General features: G+C 41.2%; 1 protein-coding gene across 1 annotated transcript in view; it reads left to right on the top strand.

The window, feature by feature from the left end:
* Positions 1-4,249: 4,249 nt before the first annotated feature.
* The window catches only part of vax2 (ventral anterior homeobox 2), a 28,781-nt gene continuing 14,495 nt past the window's right edge, over positions 4,250-18,535 (top strand). The window contains exons 1-2 of the mRNA XM_048235854.1: positions 4,250-5,268; positions 8,501-8,688. Coding sequence (XP_048091811.1) covers positions 5,016-5,268; positions 8,501-8,688 — 441 coding nt within the window. The 5' untranslated portion in view covers positions 4,250-5,015. The remainder of the gene's footprint in view (positions 5,269-8,500; positions 8,689-18,535) is intronic.

The raw sequence follows: 18,535 nt of genomic DNA, 5'->3' as shown, positions 1-18,535 counted from the left end.
AATAGTCAAGTTCAAAAGATTATTTAAGAGGATGTCACAAAGCTGTGCATTTTACCAATTATATTTGTCAAGAAGACAGTATACTAAATAGCCTTTGCCTGCTTCTTGTAGCAATCTTAAATATCTTTTAAATAATCACAAATGTTCGCATATAGCCTATTTTGACATGGATTAAGTCAGTTTTATGTTTTTTGCCTATGTTTTTTTTAAATGCCTATAGACTACGATTTCTCCTCTGAAACAGTTTCTAAATAATAGCCTAAAACAACACTTGCAATAAGAATAATAAATTACTTCTTAGATGATCGATATTAATGAAAAACGGGGAAACACTTTCGTCTACATTTTGAGCTTTTGAGGAAGAAATAGTCAAGAACAGTAGCCCACTCCCACGAGGGACGTCAGAGGCCACACAATATAGGCTAAGCTGCTTCAGAGTGCTGTGCTACTTGACCCTCCTCCAGCCAGCACACTCTCTTCATTCTGTGGAGCCAATAATTTGATGGGTCACAGAGAAGGTCCAGAATCTCACTGGCGAGACGTTAACGAGCTTGTAGAGACATAGAGGAAGCACCTAAATATTTCGACTCTGACTATCGATTGGTAGCTGATGAGTTTTACGGTTGACAGACACGCCGGATAGAGTTATGGGTGCTCTCTGTAATTTGATAAATATCAGCAGGGGTGAGATGTTTTGTTCCTGTAACACCAGTATCTCTCTCTCTCTCTCTCTCTCTCTTATTATTATTATTTCCCCTCACCTCACACACACACACACACACACACACACACACACACACACACATTAATTTTAATACATGTGAAACGAATAGAATTATGCCCTATGAGCTTTGCACAGCGGTGCGACTGTGAATGTTTGATCCTTACAACGCTGGTGTGAGGACAGTTCTAAACGTGTTTGACAGCCACTGCCATACACCCCAGAACGGCCTTCACCATTAGGACCCGGTCCATGTTACGCAATTTCACAGTTAGCGGTTAAAACATTGGGACAGAGTAGCGTATACTTAGCCTACTTATTAAAGGAGCTTGATGTCGACAAAAATATTAACCTCAGCAGCAGCACCAATAACAACAACGACGACGACGATGATGATGATGATGATGATAGCTTGCGTAATTCACTGGTTATCACTTAGATATCTCTGCTCTATCTTCCTCTTGTTGTTTTATATTATTTGTAAAGGTGGTATCAAATGTTACCCTCGTGTCTATCATCACCTTATGATGTATTGGATGTAAAAGTAGAAGCCTAATTGTTAGGCCTGCCGCACTGTCTCTTGATTGTTAGACCGCATTTGTAGCCTAAGTCTATCTGGATAAAGGCTTCAGTTAACTTGAATGAATGTAGGCTAACCTGCTAAATGTGTTGATGATGGTGGTGGTAACGGTTTGCTATGACATATTTTATTGTGAACCATAAAGGGAGGGGGGGTGTAACTTTGCGTAGCCTACACCTGACAGAAGATTTCGTCAAACATAGGCAACAGCTCGGAAAAAATCATTAAGAGCAAGAGGTAACCATAATTTGCGATTGAATGGCTTTACGCCGTTACCTTAAACTCCTCAAAACCAACATCCCGCGAAAAATCGCTCTCTCAAAACAAAATATTGTAGAATCGTAGGCCTACTGTTTTGCATACGCTATATTCTCGATTATTTCGATACTGATGAGTTGTCAAACACAGGTGTGAGACTGGCGCTTATAAATAAAAGCCTACAGCAAATAAATGTTACACAATATCACACGTATAGCCTTCATGCACGATGAACAGGTGTTCCTTTGACGATTCGAAGTGGCGTCTAGTTCTTTTACAGAAACCCAGCTATTTTTTACTCACTGTAAACCTCGAATGCGATATGTGAATGGAAATTATATTGAGAGAGAACTGATAAAAAAAAAACCTGCCCTCTTGCTCCAGTAGGCCTACTGCACGCTGAGTGAGGAGAGTGGTAGGGAAGCATGAGAAAGGCAGTTAGTCAGAACTACTGTGAACGTGTATGTGTGTGTGCGCGCGCGCGTGCGTGCGTGCGTGTGTGTGTGAGAGTGAGAGAGAGAGAGATACATAAACGCACCAACGCATAACAAGTAACAAAACATTAGGAAACAAATAGACATTTTTTAAAAAGGTATGTCCAGCAAACCATTTTTTCTCTTTCTGTGCGTAGAATTCATTGATTGTAGCCTACTAATTAGACAATGTGACAGTGGTAAAAGCAGAAGAGTGAATTCTGGGGAGGAGGACCAAGCTGTTGAAAGCCGGTCTTTTATGCTTAGAAAGTAATTCAACTACAAGCGTGTGTGTGTGGGGGGCTATTGGTAGTGGGGAATTCGATGTTGAACCTGTAGAATCGGTGGAAGCGCGCGGATGTGTGTGTGTGTGTGTGTGTGTGTGTGTGCGCGCGCGCATTGCTTAATTATTATAGTAGCCTACCATGGACAAAATGGTGATTTTCATATGGATACATAGCCTTTGCCCCAACACCTTTTTTCTACAACCTAGCATCTAGCCTCTGTTAGACCTCTGTTGGTGTCTATGCAACTAGGCCTATACCTGTCTTATAGGCCTATGTGTAGATGTGTAGTCTATTTTGATATTTTAGTGATATGGGGGACGACGACGAGTGATTCGTAAGGTGAGGGACAGAGACTCTAGTAGGTGCGAAATGGAGGGGATGGAGAGGGCTGTGTTCGTTTCTCTGATTGGCAGTCCTATTCAAAGCATTCACTGTTTAACTGACGCGATCGTCTGAATTGAATAATGGCTCATTTCAGTGGTGAATGACAAACACCACGCCGCGCGAGGTAAAACTGTAATTATGTCATTGCATTCGGAGGGACTGGATTGGACCTTTCTGAATGAAAATTCGAATTTCCAGTGGACGCTCTGGCATAAATGGCACCATCACCTGTGGTCCCTTTGTCTCGCATGGTACAAAACAAGGATTTAATAATTTGACAGCAATGATTGCCCTGCTGGCACGATATTATTGGTTGGAATTAAACAGCTAATACTTTCAATCCACATTTTCTTTTTTTAATTAATTGGTTTTATTATTTTTGAGCCAGCACATCCACCGCCATTTGCATTGCCAAAAATGTCCAACAACACTGCCACAACAATCCACAGCAACAATCCACAGCAACGTCATTAGTTAGAGTCTATGGAAATGGAACGTCTATATCATTAGTTAGAGTCTATGGAAATGGAAGGCTGCAGATATGCGACAGCAGGCCGCAAAGTCATAGGCCTGCACGAGTCTGCCATGTTGCGTGAGAGCTGATAGGCGCAAGGCTTTGCATTAATAAGTAAAATGTGATTTGGGCTGGCGTACCCCAGACTTAATAGCTAGGGTATTGGCTTTAGCCCACACTATTGTCCCAGCGCAGGCGATCATAATATCAACATGAAATATGCAAGTCAAAATAAAATAATATTGAGTAAATATGATATGTCTGGTGTCATGTTAGCCTACTCAAAGATAAAAAAAAAAAACATTTTAAAAGCAAATGAATTAATTCTGACGTATTCTTAATAAAACACACGTGGGTTTTTCCAGAAGAAGGTATAGGCCTACTAAACTTAGAACATTTAGGGAAACACGTGAAAATCTTTTAGAGTTTAAGGTAGGCTATAACTCACTAATGACATAGGCTAGCATTAAGAAGGTTTCGGCCCGATTGGTGCTTTTGTGTCACATTAATCTTGGTTCTTATAGTCGTTTTTACAAAAACTTTTGCAGATGGTTTAACAATCATACAGAGCGGCTTTCGCCCCCACACACACACACACACACACGGACGCATTTTAAGAGTTTAATCAGACCGTGAACAAACATCATCAGAAGTAATTATGAAATTAATAATATACATTTGATCAGCTGAAAAAATCTCAGAATACTAATCGCAATTTGCTCTCGAAACACATAGAAGGCACGAAAACGCCAATTTTGATCCAAATCACAGATAGACCACTTGTGTCATGCATGCTAAATGTACGCTTTTTCTGACTCAAATTCAAGAATGCAAATATAAATTGCTTGATTTGTGTTCCTATGACCGCTAGGTTACACCGGTCACCCACTCTACTGAATCTCCGGTCAAACGTGAACCTCTGCTACTTTGTTTACCAATCATAGGCTACATAGCGCAGAGAGGAAATTGCGTCATCGCTGACAGTCAATTTAAAAATGTATCCTGCAATCAAGATTATGTCCACACAAAAGTACTGCAGGCTAATATACACTATCAACACAGTCTTAGCTCAACGGGACAGTATTTTGGGGGGAGTTTATGCACGTTGCATGTTCCGGTCACACTGTTGGTTCTTCGGTGCCGAATGCAACAATTTCCTCGGTTAATTCACCCCTCCTCCGTGTGATCTCCGAGGCTTGTTAAATGAGAAAACGCGCCCTGTCCAAGGCGAAGAGCCGCGGCCCACCTTCAGTTCCACGGGTACGGACACGGTATTAGATCACTGCTGTAAGAGTTGAGTCGTAACGCGACGGAGCAGTGCAACAGAAGCCTGAAACTTTTCTTTTATTATTTCCGTGGATTTCGTGCTTTCGCCACCGTGGAGTTGTCATCGCTGCTGGCGCGCCGTCTTTCAATCTACTCATACGTGGATAAGCGGAAAGGCACCTCCCAGCCGCACACAGGCTCTGAAGTAAAGTCCCCCTCAATATACAATATGCATTACAGGTCTAGCACCGTCCTGTAGCTGAAGAGGGTCCCTCGCCTTGTCCAGCGGGCCCCGTAGTTTCCAGTTCCGTCACTGGACGTCATCTGTGCCCGATCATGCCCAGACATTTATCAAGAAACTTGCTGGACCTGGTGGCTGCGTCTTAAGTGGATTTGTTTTGGGGGTATGGTGGTGGCCCTATTCCTAAATGCGCAGAGAAGTGAAAGAAGAGTAACTGAGTGACATTACACCAACAAGGAGAACAATAACACAACGAATTGCAAACATTTATAATAAGCTAAAGAAAATTCGATGTTTGATCAGGCCACGAGTATGGGCGATGGGGTCGCCGAGGACAGAAACCACCACTGTGGCTCCAACTCGCTGTGCCGTGACCGGGCAAGAGACTCCAAAAACCGGACTGATTTGGGGAGTCGATCTCCGGTGCAAAGCACTACCGATACCCCGGGGACATCCGCGTCTACACCGACCTCCTCAAGTGAAGACGGGCACGACAAACTTTTAGGAGTGGACCCGGACTACTGCAGGCGAATTTTAGTTAGAGGTAGGCTGCTGGACTATTCTGATTCACATGTTTGAATATGTTTACTGTCATTATTACCACATAAGTGTAAACAAATATTGCGAACTATTTTCCACGTATTCATGCACTAGTCACGCAAGGTTCATGGTGTGGTGCAAATTTCTTACAACCTTTCTTACAACCTTTGTGTTTTGTTGGATGTAACTGAAATATATAATAGTTACAATAATAATAATAATAATAATAATAATAATAATAATAATAATAAGCTAACATTAATAATATACAGTGATTGTAATAAAAAAAAATACTTCCAAAGCTAGTGTTAGCAAGACGAATTTAAGTGATAGACTGCATGATTGCTAGATACAGGGCATGGCTAAAGGTCTATCTTCACTTGCCAAAACTATATTAGGCCTAGTTCTATTACTCTTCGTTTAATTCGAACAAACGCATTTTATTATAGGCTATTTACTCTTTTAAATTGCCAATATTTATGATGTGCAGTGACCTAGTAAAGAAAGCTTTATCACTATTGCTACAATTATTATTATCATCATTTTCTTCACTGTAGAATAGTATTATATTATATTATTAGCTTGTGAGGAATAAATCCAGAATATGAAAACAGTGTTTCACAGAAAATGCCTGTTGCTACAATATAAAGGCGCAAAATTACAGTAGAGTTTCAATAATTCACCCCAGGTGTGGCAAGAAAACTTGATATTGCCACAGTTCCTATTAAATAGACCAGTTGTCATTACAACAACAACATTATTTTGGATAGGAAACTAACAAGGAACACAGGAAATCGAGGCGTTATCAGGTTAGAATTGTTTACGTTTTGGATGGATAAACAGCACAGGACTAGGCTACCACAAGCATGTTGGCAAACAAAACACAAGGTTTTGTGTGTGTGTGTGTGTGTGTGTGTGTGTGTGTGTGTGTGTGTGTGTGCGTGCGTGCGTGTGTGTGTGTGTGTGTGTGTGTGTGTGTGTGTGTGTGTGTGTGTGTGTGTGTGTGTGTGTGTGTGTGTGTGTGTGCGTGCGTGCGCGCTCGCGCTTGATGGTGTACACACAGGAGTGTGTTTCAAGTCTGCCTTTTGTAACTGAGAATTCCTGTATAGATTACTGTTATGAACGGCACATATGTGTTATGTGATTTTATAACATATACAGGTCAATAATTATTCGTTTTACGTTTTAAGAACTACGGTAAACTTTACGGATAACTATTGATTTGTGTTGTAGCCTAATATAGCCTACTGAACAAGAACAAATATATAAACATCTTAAACAATTCTACAACACAAATGTAATAAAACCCTGGTATGGTTAGTGTATATAATGTAATGTAAGTCACTAAAAGCCATTAAGTAATATAAAAGAAGAGACAATTGAAAAGAAAAAAAGATTTTAAAATCATGTCCTTTAAAACCTGTGTCCTATTGTTTGGACATCTTATTTATTTTATTTAATGATTTTCCTCATAGTGTATGGGCGGCTGATATCTTCAGTTCTAGCCAAGTCAATGTATTTCCACAGCACATTTAAAGAACATCTTTGTTTATTGCCCGAATAAATGAAAGCAACAGTTTTTCCACTTTAAACGCACTCTGCGTTCTGCTAAATATGTTTATATTTTTGTTCAATATATTGAAGAGTATTTCAGATCTTCCACACTTATTTTAAAAGTTTACTTATGGGCTGTAGCCAATGTATCCCGTTCTTGAGTACTGTAAATATTTATATGAATGGTCATGCATATTCACCTCATTAAAGAGAGGATATTCTATTGTACAGAAATAGCAAATTAGTTATGAGATACAGGGCTTGGTCATCTTCAAATACAAGCAACCTAATAAATGAATCGTAGCTGTTTGAACATTTTAAATTGTGCTGTCTTGCTTAAATATTTGAACTCAATTCACTTATCGCTGTTGTATTTATCATAAAGTTGTTAAAGGCGTATTTTAAACATTTAAAAAAATATATAATGCATAATGTTTCTGTCCCAGACAGAAACCTTATAATCAACAATACTACCGTTTAGGCCTATTTAAAACATGTATAGTACTCGCAATCACATTATCTTACACCTGTCCGACAAGCCCCACCTTCCCCTATACTGTTAATTTAACTAGGCCTAGGTTTTACACTGGCAGACTGTATTCTTAAGCATTTCACTTTAGTGTAGGTCTAGCCCAGGCCTCGCGAAGAGGACATAGTCCAATAATGGTCGCAATGTAGGGGTGAGCACGCATAGCCAGGCTGAGAGGATGTTCTGAGGGGGATATGAGCGCTTCTGGCAGAGCCGGTCGCATTAAGCCTACAATCCCCAGTGTCACTATTTGTTTTTGAAGCTGATGGTTGAATGCGCTGGATACTTCGTGATAACGAGGTTGGGGCCTAAACATTGGACATCCACTCTAAAGCAAGAGTGTATGTATAAGCGCGGTTACATCAGGCAGACAGGCGGTGAGGTGGAGCTATGTCACTGTATGAAGGCCATTTGCTCAGTTGCTCGTGGAGGGAATTTGAAAATTGGTTCATACCGACAGCAATGGTATCTCCCACAGAAAAGTCTACACACATGTGCGGCGTTGAAAAAGCTGCCTTATGGCTGAATGAATCTGGGGCCATAATAGTATGTCAGCAGCCATACAGAACTGAGGGGTCTCTATAAACGTTTGCTGTATTACTATTTCTATTACGATTTCTATGCTTCTCCAAACAGAGCTTTACTATTCTTGTTGGGTGGCATTGGATAGTGGGTTCTTGGGTTACAGACACTCTAACAATCTCTACATTATTTAAATGATGATTTAAGTTTATGATGATGATGATGATAATAATAATAATGTTTATTTTCGATACTTCACAAGCAACTAACGTTAAGAAAACGATGTCTGCTTTTATCTAAAAAAAGCCTATGAAGCAAACTAGAAAAGGTTTCATGGCGAGATGCATAACCTCCCCCCTCCCAAATTTACACATAGATAACAATATTGTTCGACGGAAAAAAAAACAGAGGATATAATTGCGTTCCTGTATTTAAATGTTAAAGTTATAAATGCACATTAATTTCACTTAATATTTACAGAACGCAGGTTGGGTCTAAAATGGGGCCATATAGGTTATGAGGCAATGCAGCAATGCTGTAAGGATATAATAATGAAGATCATTATGGTATGGCACATGCTGAGTTCTGATTGCGCAGTGGGGTCTCTTTACACTTGTTTCGTCTTCCACAGATGCCAAAGGCACCATCCGGGAGATTGTGCTGCCAAAAGGCCTCGACCTCGACAGGCCCAAACGCACGCGCACCTCCTTCACTGCAGAGCAGCTGTATCGGCTCGAGCTTGAGTTCCAACGCTGTCAGTACGTGGTGGGCCGCGAGCGCACAGAACTGGCGCGCCAATTAAACCTCTCCGAAACTCAGGTAGGGGAAGTCATGAATTCCACAATCATCTGATAATATCCAGAGATGCCGATATGGTCTAATATCATGCCATTAACTGAGACCGAGCAATTGTTACCATACTGCTATGCAGTTGGTGGGCATTCATTTCTTGGCCCAAACCCCTCTTTTTTTATCATGGTGCGTTTACACATTGCTGAAGCTGAACATAAATGTAGGCTATGCGTTGAAATGTTAGCTACTTGGATCGGGGTGAAATTTGTGCAGCAGCCTTTTACATTATAGTTTTAAAATCTCAGAGCTAATTAATGTTATTATAATGGTGTGCTTCACACCCTATGACTTTGGGCCATGGACATCCTTAAACCATGTCCTTGTAGGTTTTGAAATACATGCTCACGTGACAGACAGTCCAAATATGTTTAGATGTTTTAAAAAATACTTACTAACTACTTATTTAGTTACTAACTCTTAAAAGTGGACGACTTATTATCACACTGTCAAAATAATTTGCAATTAAATGAAAATATGTGAAATTCCAGCTATCAAAATGTGCGATTTGCTTGTCTATCTATCTGTTGAGATTGCTACAGTAGTCCCGTTTCCTATACTCCCTGTCTGTAAATGATGTAACAGAATGTCATTCTACTCCTGCTTTTTTTTTCTTGCGAGAATTCACACGAGCCTCACAGTCAGACTGAGTATTTATGTCAACGTGTGGATGTGTCGCAAAGACAAACACAGAGGTATGTCAGGGTCTTATTTTGAGCGAGGACTCGTGGCTATGAGGACTCGAGACTAGGGTTAGGCCTATACTATTGCTTAAGCATTGCGTAAAACATTTTGCGTTACTCATATTGTTGCTTAATTCGCCTATTGCTGACACAAATACATAAAAGAAACTGAACGAATGCTCAGCTTGAGTATACATATAGTAGCCTGCAGAGCATAATGTTATTTTTGTTTTATTTAGCTATAGTTATGACAACTATCTGTAAGTAGTGCGCGTATATCAGGCCGTAGCCTATTATTTATTAGGCCAGCAATAGAATTATACAAGTTTTTCCGAAGCTGCAGTTAAAATAATATTTTTGGAGCAAAGGAGAGTCTCGGACAAAGCTAGGAGTTTGACAGAAAATTATCGGGCTGAAAGATAGCACGGGTCTGCATCACTCTTTCAGAGCCATCAAAGCATAGGTGGCAGGGTATGATTGCAACAGTAGGCTCCTGTAGTTGGCAAGCTTGCTAACCCGTCTCTTATTAGGCTACATTAGACACTAATGTTTCAATTGGTCTAATAGAGCTGTGAGGCCGGGGAGAGGTAGTCTAATGGTGCGAGTGGGCAGCCAATCGCCTGTCTGCCGACGCTGTTTGCCTGTGCGCATTGTCATATTCACAATATGTGCGATTAGTATTCGCACAGTGGGCGTTAGTAGGCGGGGCCTGTCTTTGTTTCCGAGGAAGTGCAGAGTTTTGGGGCCATGCCGGACGGGAGAACCCCCCCTGCAGCTCACGCCTAAGCTGTGTCACTGACGTCAGTCTATTACATGCCCCGTCGAAGCTCTGACAGCAGACACTTTTTTTTCTTTCCCAAAATTAACTTGTCCCTATTTCAGTCTGTGGCAAAACTGACCGCTGAATGTGTTCATGGTTTTTGTTCATGATAATGTACAGTCTCACAGTGTGTTTTTAATTGTGTGGTTAAAAAATAATAATTGCCCAGAATAATTTATAAACAAAACTAAACTGTTATGGACGGAAATGCTACATGTTTTTTAAATAGCTACACTAGCAAGCGGAGAAGCATATTTTAGTAAACATGCCTATCCCGCTTGATAAAGCAGGGTTATATTCAATCAACCACAAAATATTTGGCATAATGTATGGCATAATTATTATTTGAAAAGCAATTTGCCATACATTTCATTCCATTAAATAGCTTGGGCCTCGACCAATGGCGTGTCATAGTTGTCAATGTCATATGCACAATTATAGATTGAATCATATTTAGCCGATTGTTTTTTTTATTAACATCGACTAGCATCTTATTCTGTGTAGTATATTTGCAGTATATTTGCCTGAGAGATCACTGTGAAAGTGAGGTGACTAGATAAGAGCGCGAACTAAGTGCTTATGCTACAACATCTTGGCTTGTATTAGTTCAGCAGAGTAATCTATACAAATCAATTTCCAGTGACATAACAAACTATGGGTTGAGGAAGAGTCTTGCTGATTTCAGTGCACTCTGAAAGCCTCTCCATTCCTTGAAGCCAAGGCAGCTTAAGTGATAAAATGCCATCTTTCATACGCTTCCTGTTCTCTTATCTGTCCAAAGCTGCAGCGCACAGCGAATCACTACCACCTCTTCAGTAAAAAGAAATGCATTTGCATTACCAATTCAACAACATGCTTTTAAACCTCACCTTTTGTATGTAAAACTATCATATTACTTTTTGAGTGGCTTTAACAAGCCTCATTGATATTCAGTGGTCATCACCCACTCCTCGCAAAAGCTACATCCTCCCAATTTGGCCAGCCTGAAAAGTTGTTCTGCATAATGGATTGCTAAATATGCGGAACACAGGAAGAGGATGGAGAATGTGGTTTGCATCTTTAGGCCTGGGTTTCATCCATGGTGTTTGGAAGAGAACGCTGGTGTTTTAAATAGCCTAGACTCTTTCAGAAAATATTGTGAATTTGGAACTAATTTCCAAACGTCCGACGCCCACTATGTCACAATTTTGTATCTCTTAGTCTTACTTAGGCTATATATATATATATATATATATATATATATATATATATATATATATATATATATATATATTAGTATGTATTAATATTTATTATTATTATTTATAATAATAATATATATATGTAGGCTATATATTTGTATTATTATTCATTTATGTATTTATTTTATGTAGCCTTTTCCTCAAGTTACCTTTTCCTGGTAGGTTGTTGTGTAGCTGAGTCAAAAATGAATTGATCTTTGCCAATTTCAGAGAAGCCGTTATTGCAGATTTTGGGTTTCATTGGCGTATTTTCTGATATTCACAACGTATGTCTATTTGTCTTATTCTTAGAATGCACAACTCTCTCGCCATCTCTCTCTCTCTCTCCCTCTCTCTCTTTCTCTCTCTCTCACCCTCGCTCTCCCTCTCTACCTCTCTCTCTCTCTCTGCCTCCATGTGATGTAAGTGTGACATCAATGCACTAATAAAGGACACTCACTTCGTACAAACTTTCCCTCGTTTTTTAGCCTGGTGAGATAGTGTTTTCAGACAATGAAAGAGTGAAACATCTGATGTAATTTTCCTGCATCCGCTTTACTTTATGACATAAAAATCAAAATAACGGGTCATAAAAATCCAAATTTGACTACAATAACACCCTGATGTTAAATGAGAAAAAACGGGTGTAACTTGGCATACATTTAAGAAATACGTGCTAGCTTGTAGCCTTGAGTTCCATAGTGTATTTGCAAATATGTTTTATAGGCGCACGAATAGGCGCAGTGCTTCTTTAACCTTAAGAGTAATTCAGGCTATACATTCATGAAAATACGTCACCAGGGAATATTTAATAAAATGGTATAACCGAGGGTGCAACGTTTTGATGTCTTAATACCCTCGCATACCAAACTCACAATTTAATATATTGTCCCCTTAGTTAGCCTAGTAGCCTTTGTAGGGTGATGCAAGTTTAGATTAATGCATGGGAACGAAAAACGTGTCAGACGCTGTCAATGTCATCCTTTAAATCGAATATTATCTAATGTTTTAGCACATGAAAGTAAAATAACTCCCACACCCTACTGTAATCAATTGAGGTATAGGCTTCATAGTAAAGGCGTTTGAATGATGTCTTAAAATGACAAAGAACTATTGCCTCGCAACTACGAACATATGGCTTTATGTCCATTTAGAAAAAACAATAATTGGATAGCCTATTGGAAGATTCTCATAATTCGTTTTTACAATTGCTATCTCATTTAGATAACCCAGACATCTAAACAATTAAAGTAAAAATACATTTTCGCTGACTATACATTCAGGTGGGTTAAAATACCTTAGCAAAAATATGAATCAGAGGGAGATGTTTAAAATGCGAAAAGTGAATCGTGTTATGGACTACACAACCCCTGCAAAAGATGCAAGCTAAGTGGCTGTGTTTAAATTAGGGTGTTGGTAGTAGCCTAAATAATGCCGTATATGCAGGTTCTGTATAAAAATATTTTCTATAACATATTTCTTTTTTATATATGTTTTTGTCATTGAATATATTTTCACATCAGTTGGGTCAACATATAACAACAATCATAAATCCATCCATTTATATGGAATGTTTCATAATTCTTATGATAAAGTTGATTTCTGTTACGATTGTAGGTGGGTGTCACAAACACCCCCTCCTTGGGTTTGGAATATTCTAGATTCTAGATGTAAGTTTGACATCACACATCCTGCCCCATCCGAGCTCGCTCTGTTGCCCATTATTTCTGCTGGTGTGAGTTCGAAACTTGTCGACTGACACTTTCATGATGATAGGGAGTTATGCAGGGAGTGGGACGCTCATGAACTTTTAACACTGAATTGCATGGTGCTTTAATATCCAGTGTCAGGCGCGCAGGCGCACATATAACTTGCCATAGCAGACAGGGCCCGCAGGAGCGTTCGCATGTTGGTCTACTAGCGCGCGACATCTGGAAGACCTTATAGGCCTACAAGACGCAGTATATGGGACAGAGTTTTTTGTGTAGGTGGCAGGTTGAATCATTTCACCTGTGGACACCTTTGCTGATGCATGAAGGACTCCACTCTAAGCTGTGTGTAGCGTGCCGTTTTTGTATATTTGCGTAGGCTACTTGTAAAGACTTCGACGCAAATGTCCCGCATATAGCCTTCCCTTCAAAGTTTATGCTTGGATGCGGTCTGTGAGGGCTGCAGACAGAGCCATTAGTTTTGGCATAGCACCGGTGCCATATGGAATATGTAACCGTGATTACAGATTAATGGTAAAATCCTGGTGCCCAAGCTTAAAGGGGATTTTGGAATGAGTAAATGTTTCCAAACAAACATTTAATTCATCTGATGGCACAAGGGCTGCCGTTTACCCAAATATTTAAGAATGCGCAACAACGTAACGTAGGCTATGATTTTATGAACACTAACAAATGATCGAAGTAGACTATTTCACACCCAGATAAAGTTATAGCTTGTAAGATATCATATCGGAGAAATGGAATGAATAATCATTTCCAAATATAGTGGCTTTATTTATATATTTGCTTGTTAAAACCTACTACTAAAACCTACCCACTTGCCAAATGCAACCTTAAAATATTTGTGCATACCATAATCAGACTGCCGTTCGCAGGTATACCAATATCTCTACACCAGTTTTGCAAGACTGGGCATGTTCATATACAATAAAACTGCCCAGATATTTAACAAAAAGTGTCAAGTCCTTATTTACGGGGGTTATTTGTTGTATTTTAGCGACTTTAAAGACTAAAGTGTCCTGGCGTACCCCGACTTTTCTTCCGCGGTCATCCCCAGCAGGTGGCTCCCCGCTCCCGCCGATCACAGCGGGGAGACCCGGTCTCTGCCCCCCTCCGAGTCCAGATATTCACTTAAGGATTCCTCAGCGGTATTAGAATAATCACAGAAAGCAATAACTTGGATGGTGATGTGCTGGAAAATATATTTCTAACATTTTAGAATCCAGCAAAAAATATAGTGTATCAATTTGTGCATCTTGGCGATTACCAATATGACACATTTAAATTACCTGTCATAGAATCATTATAAATCCTGTGCCAAATGTAGCTTCTGGCTGATTCAAACTATGAAAAAAAGCAACTGTGCTTCATTTCAAAAATGGAAATGGCTATTGTAGCTTTTTAGACACAGTGTTGCACATAGTTTAGTAGAAAGAAATGTTAACCAGGACCGTTCCATTAGGCCTGCTCTGGCATAGGAGTTCTTAGCCTAACTCCAGATTTGCATGCTCAGGGCTCCCAGGCCTATTAACAAAGGGTTCCTCAAGTAGCATATCCAAGTCAGGTCACCACCTTTTATTCGCACAGACTAAGGGCTTTCCTACCATTTGACAGAGATTTAGGCCATCACAAAGGCCAAAGCTTGTCACCGCTGAGAACACGGGTCCGCACCAGTGGCCTTTGAGAGCAGATTAACTTCCCCAGGCCGGGTGGCTAGAGAGGCTAAAAGACTCCACTAAAGGGGACCTGGGTCCTGAGACAGCTCGGCGGAACTGGTCCAACCAAGAGGGAGAGAATGGATTTTGGGTGTTGTGTATCTGTCGCAAAGTTTGTTGCCACTGAGTTTATGGAAGGTCAGGATCTGGTGAAAAGTTGGTGTTGTGTTTTGAATGACATCTATCAGGGGATTCATTTGGATGTAGTTGCACACACTTAAACCAGCATGCCAAAGGGTTGACCCAGGCTATTTGACTCAGCTTCTTGACCTGGACTGGACAAGGGTTGCACCTCAGTTGCCAACAACTGAAATCCAATAATGAAACAGGGAATTCAGGTTATGGATTTATGGATGTCTAAAAAGAAAACGGAATAAAAGCAAATTACTCAGACGATCTAGTGCCAGACCCAGGGACCCAGGTTCAGTCTAAATTGCCACATACTGGGTGTAACCACTGTCAACCGGTTCGGCCTGGTCTTATTTTATATGGGTTATACCTTTGTCAAAACCCACGTCATTGGTATAAAAAGGTTAAAAGTGAAAGAGATAACATTTTGAAAAGACAGAACAAGGAGAGGGAGACCTGTCTGTTGAAATGAATATCTCAATTTCAAAATAGTTACTAGGCATAAAAGTAATTTTCTCTTAAGTCAGTTTTCCTTTGTACAATTAAATACATGCACGCTTCATTTTGACACGATAGTAGTGCAATTGTTGTAACCATCTGAACCCTTTCCCCAAATACCCTTAGCTTGGCCTCAGCTGCCACAGCATTGGCATCAAATCACTACCCACTCTTGCCTCAGTAGCTGATGAGCTTGTTGCTTTTGTTGTGGTTATTATAGTAGCATTTTCCTTCTGTTTTGTTTGCATCTGTTGGCACTTTGCTGGTTCTTGCCACACACACACACACACTCATTCGGTCCGAGTCCAGTCCTTCCAAGAGGGCTTAGAGGGAGACTGTGTTTGGGGTGAACCTCTCCTAATACCTCATACGCATCCACAAAATCCCCTTGTAATCTTTTCCAATACAAAAATATACATCTTCAATTTAGCTGCTCTGACAATCTCACAGAGTGATTTTTTTTTTTTCTGGCCCACAGCGTTTGGTGTGTCACCCGTTGGGGGGAAAATAGCTGTTGTCTTCTTCTCTTAACAATGAGGAAGACATTCAGCAGATTGATAGAACAAAGTCACAACTCATCAGTCTTTCATACACACACACACGCACACACACACACACAGACGCCCAGCAATGCACAAATGCACACATAGTTATGTACAAACCACATGTAAGCACATAAACACAGATGCAAGCACATTCATTCATGCATACGCAAGCATAAATAATGAGACACACGGCCCCAGCTGGGGCACCTGCACCGTACGCCAGCGACCCGGGTTCGATTCCCGCCCCGTGGTCCTTTCTGGATCCCACCCCGACTCTCTCTCCCACTCACTTCCTGCACACACATAAACACATAGATTCCGTTCTTCAGTCTACACGTGGTTGGTTTTTCAGTGTAGGTGAATACTTTAACACATAGGGAGAGAGAGAAGCACGTGGTTTTGCAGTGAGGCGTGTGTGCTGGTGCTTATCTGGCCTAGATCTCCAGGGAGAGCTGACCAGTGGTGGTGGATGGTTTGGTGAATGCCTTACAGACCGGACTGTTGGTGGTCTGGAGTTCTATACTCACGGAGTTGGCTATGTCGGGGATTTCACACTCTGATCATACTGTAGGTCTGTGTGTGTCTGTGTATGGATACAGTATATGAACATTAGTCCAATCCTGTATATGTGGGTCACAAACTTCTTACAGAGTTTGTGTGTGTGTGTGTGTATAGAACTCTATAATTACATGGTTCCCGGGGGTTGTCTGAGCAGGATTGACCCATGGCTTTGCATGTGTGTGACGCTACATGTGGTTGCACACACACAATCATACACACAGACACTCATACACATCGAACGATTCTACAGGTTCAACATTAAATTCACCATTGTTAATAGTATTTCCCTCTACTCCAAATTACTGTGTAATTTGTCCACACAGTTAGCCCCCCTACCCTTGTCTCGCAGAGTGGGAAACACAAACACACACACACACACACACACACACTTTCTACATCCATGCACACAAACACAAACACAAACACACACTCACCACCACCCATTACAACATGTATGCAAACTCCTATAATGCTGGCCTAATGAAACACTGAGACCCACAACACACACAGGCAGGGGGTCTTGCCAAGAGAAAGCCTCTTATTGAGAACAGGCCGTAGGGGATGGGGAGAGTAGGGGGCAGGGGGCATCCTGCACCCCCCTACCCCACCATGATGCCCAATGATCAGTCCTAATCTTGGTGGATGCCCCAGTGGAGGGCACATTATGAAGATGGATGTTTTGAAACATCAGCTTGTTCCGGCAGACTAATGCGGCGTGTGCTGACCACCCGCTGTCAGCACTGCGGCTGCTGGGCTTAGCAATGCCGCTAATGTAACAGGGCTAAGGGTGTGGTCACTCTCTGACCGACGCACACGCACACACACACGTGTACACATATACACATATAGTACTTATGTATGTACATACAAACAAACACATTCACACATTTACACACATTTTGGATGAATACACATGCTCTTGCATGCCCACACGCCCCTCTTCTCTCTCTGTTCTCTGTCACACACACACACACACACACACACACACACACACACACACACACACACACACACACACACACACTAACATACGCACGCACGCCCGCACACAGAAAAGAGAGGCCCATGAGGTGGTTTCCGTTGTCGTTGTAGTCTGTCTCTTCTGTTTGCTGAGCTGTGAGCTGCTGTGTTTCAGGAACAGAAGTAAGGGCTATTTCCTCTCCCTCTCCTCCAAAGCTGATTGCAGTGAGGCCTCTCCCCCAACACAGAGCCACACAAACACATACAAACACACACCCGCACTCACACACCCACAGTCGGAAGTGAGTGGGGGCCTTAATCTCAGCTGCAGGGTAATGGGAGTAAAGCGTGTCCGGCACTGTCGCCAGGCCTGGAGATGGCCAAAAAATCAAATCACCACCACTCGACGTCAGCCACGGCACATCCAGAGGAACACGGAAATTACTGTCACACAGTGGCCACAGCTTTGTGGTCACTTGGTTGAGACTCGTTGCTGGACTGTGAATTTCGTCCCACCATGTTCCACAAGGCCAGACACCATTACGTCTCTGTCTGAAGCTCTGATTTGCTAAAGCTTTATGGGTGCACACTTGATAGCAGCTAGAAATTAGGTGGAAGCCATACTCGACAGGGGCTAATGTCATGTTTGCATTGAGCCTTCGGTCAGTAACGGTCAAATCCAGATATTTTTTTTGTCTTTTTCTAAATCGTTTGCTTTCTCTGCTCTCTTTTTTGATATGGCTTTTGGTGTGCACTGGTATGGACCCAGGAGACTGTATGTCTGTGAATAAGTCCGTCAGTGGATGGTTAAATATGCATTATGTAAATTGAAGTGTGTGTGTGTGTGTGTGTGTGTGTGTGTGTGTGTGTGTCAATGTGTGTGTGTGTATGTGTGTTTCTATGTGTGTGTGTATGTGTGTGGTGTGATGTGCTTGGTGACTGACTCTGCTGTGAAA

The sequence above is a fragment of the Alosa alosa genome, chromosome 24 (assembly GCF_017589495.1).
Source record: "Alosa alosa isolate M-15738 ecotype Scorff River chromosome 24, AALO_Geno_1.1, whole genome shotgun sequence".
NCBI lineage: Eukaryota > Metazoa > Chordata > Actinopteri > Clupeiformes > Clupeidae > Alosa > Alosa alosa.
The sequence above is the reverse complement of the archived record's forward strand: the minus strand, read 5'-3'. Positions and strand labels throughout refer to the sequence as shown.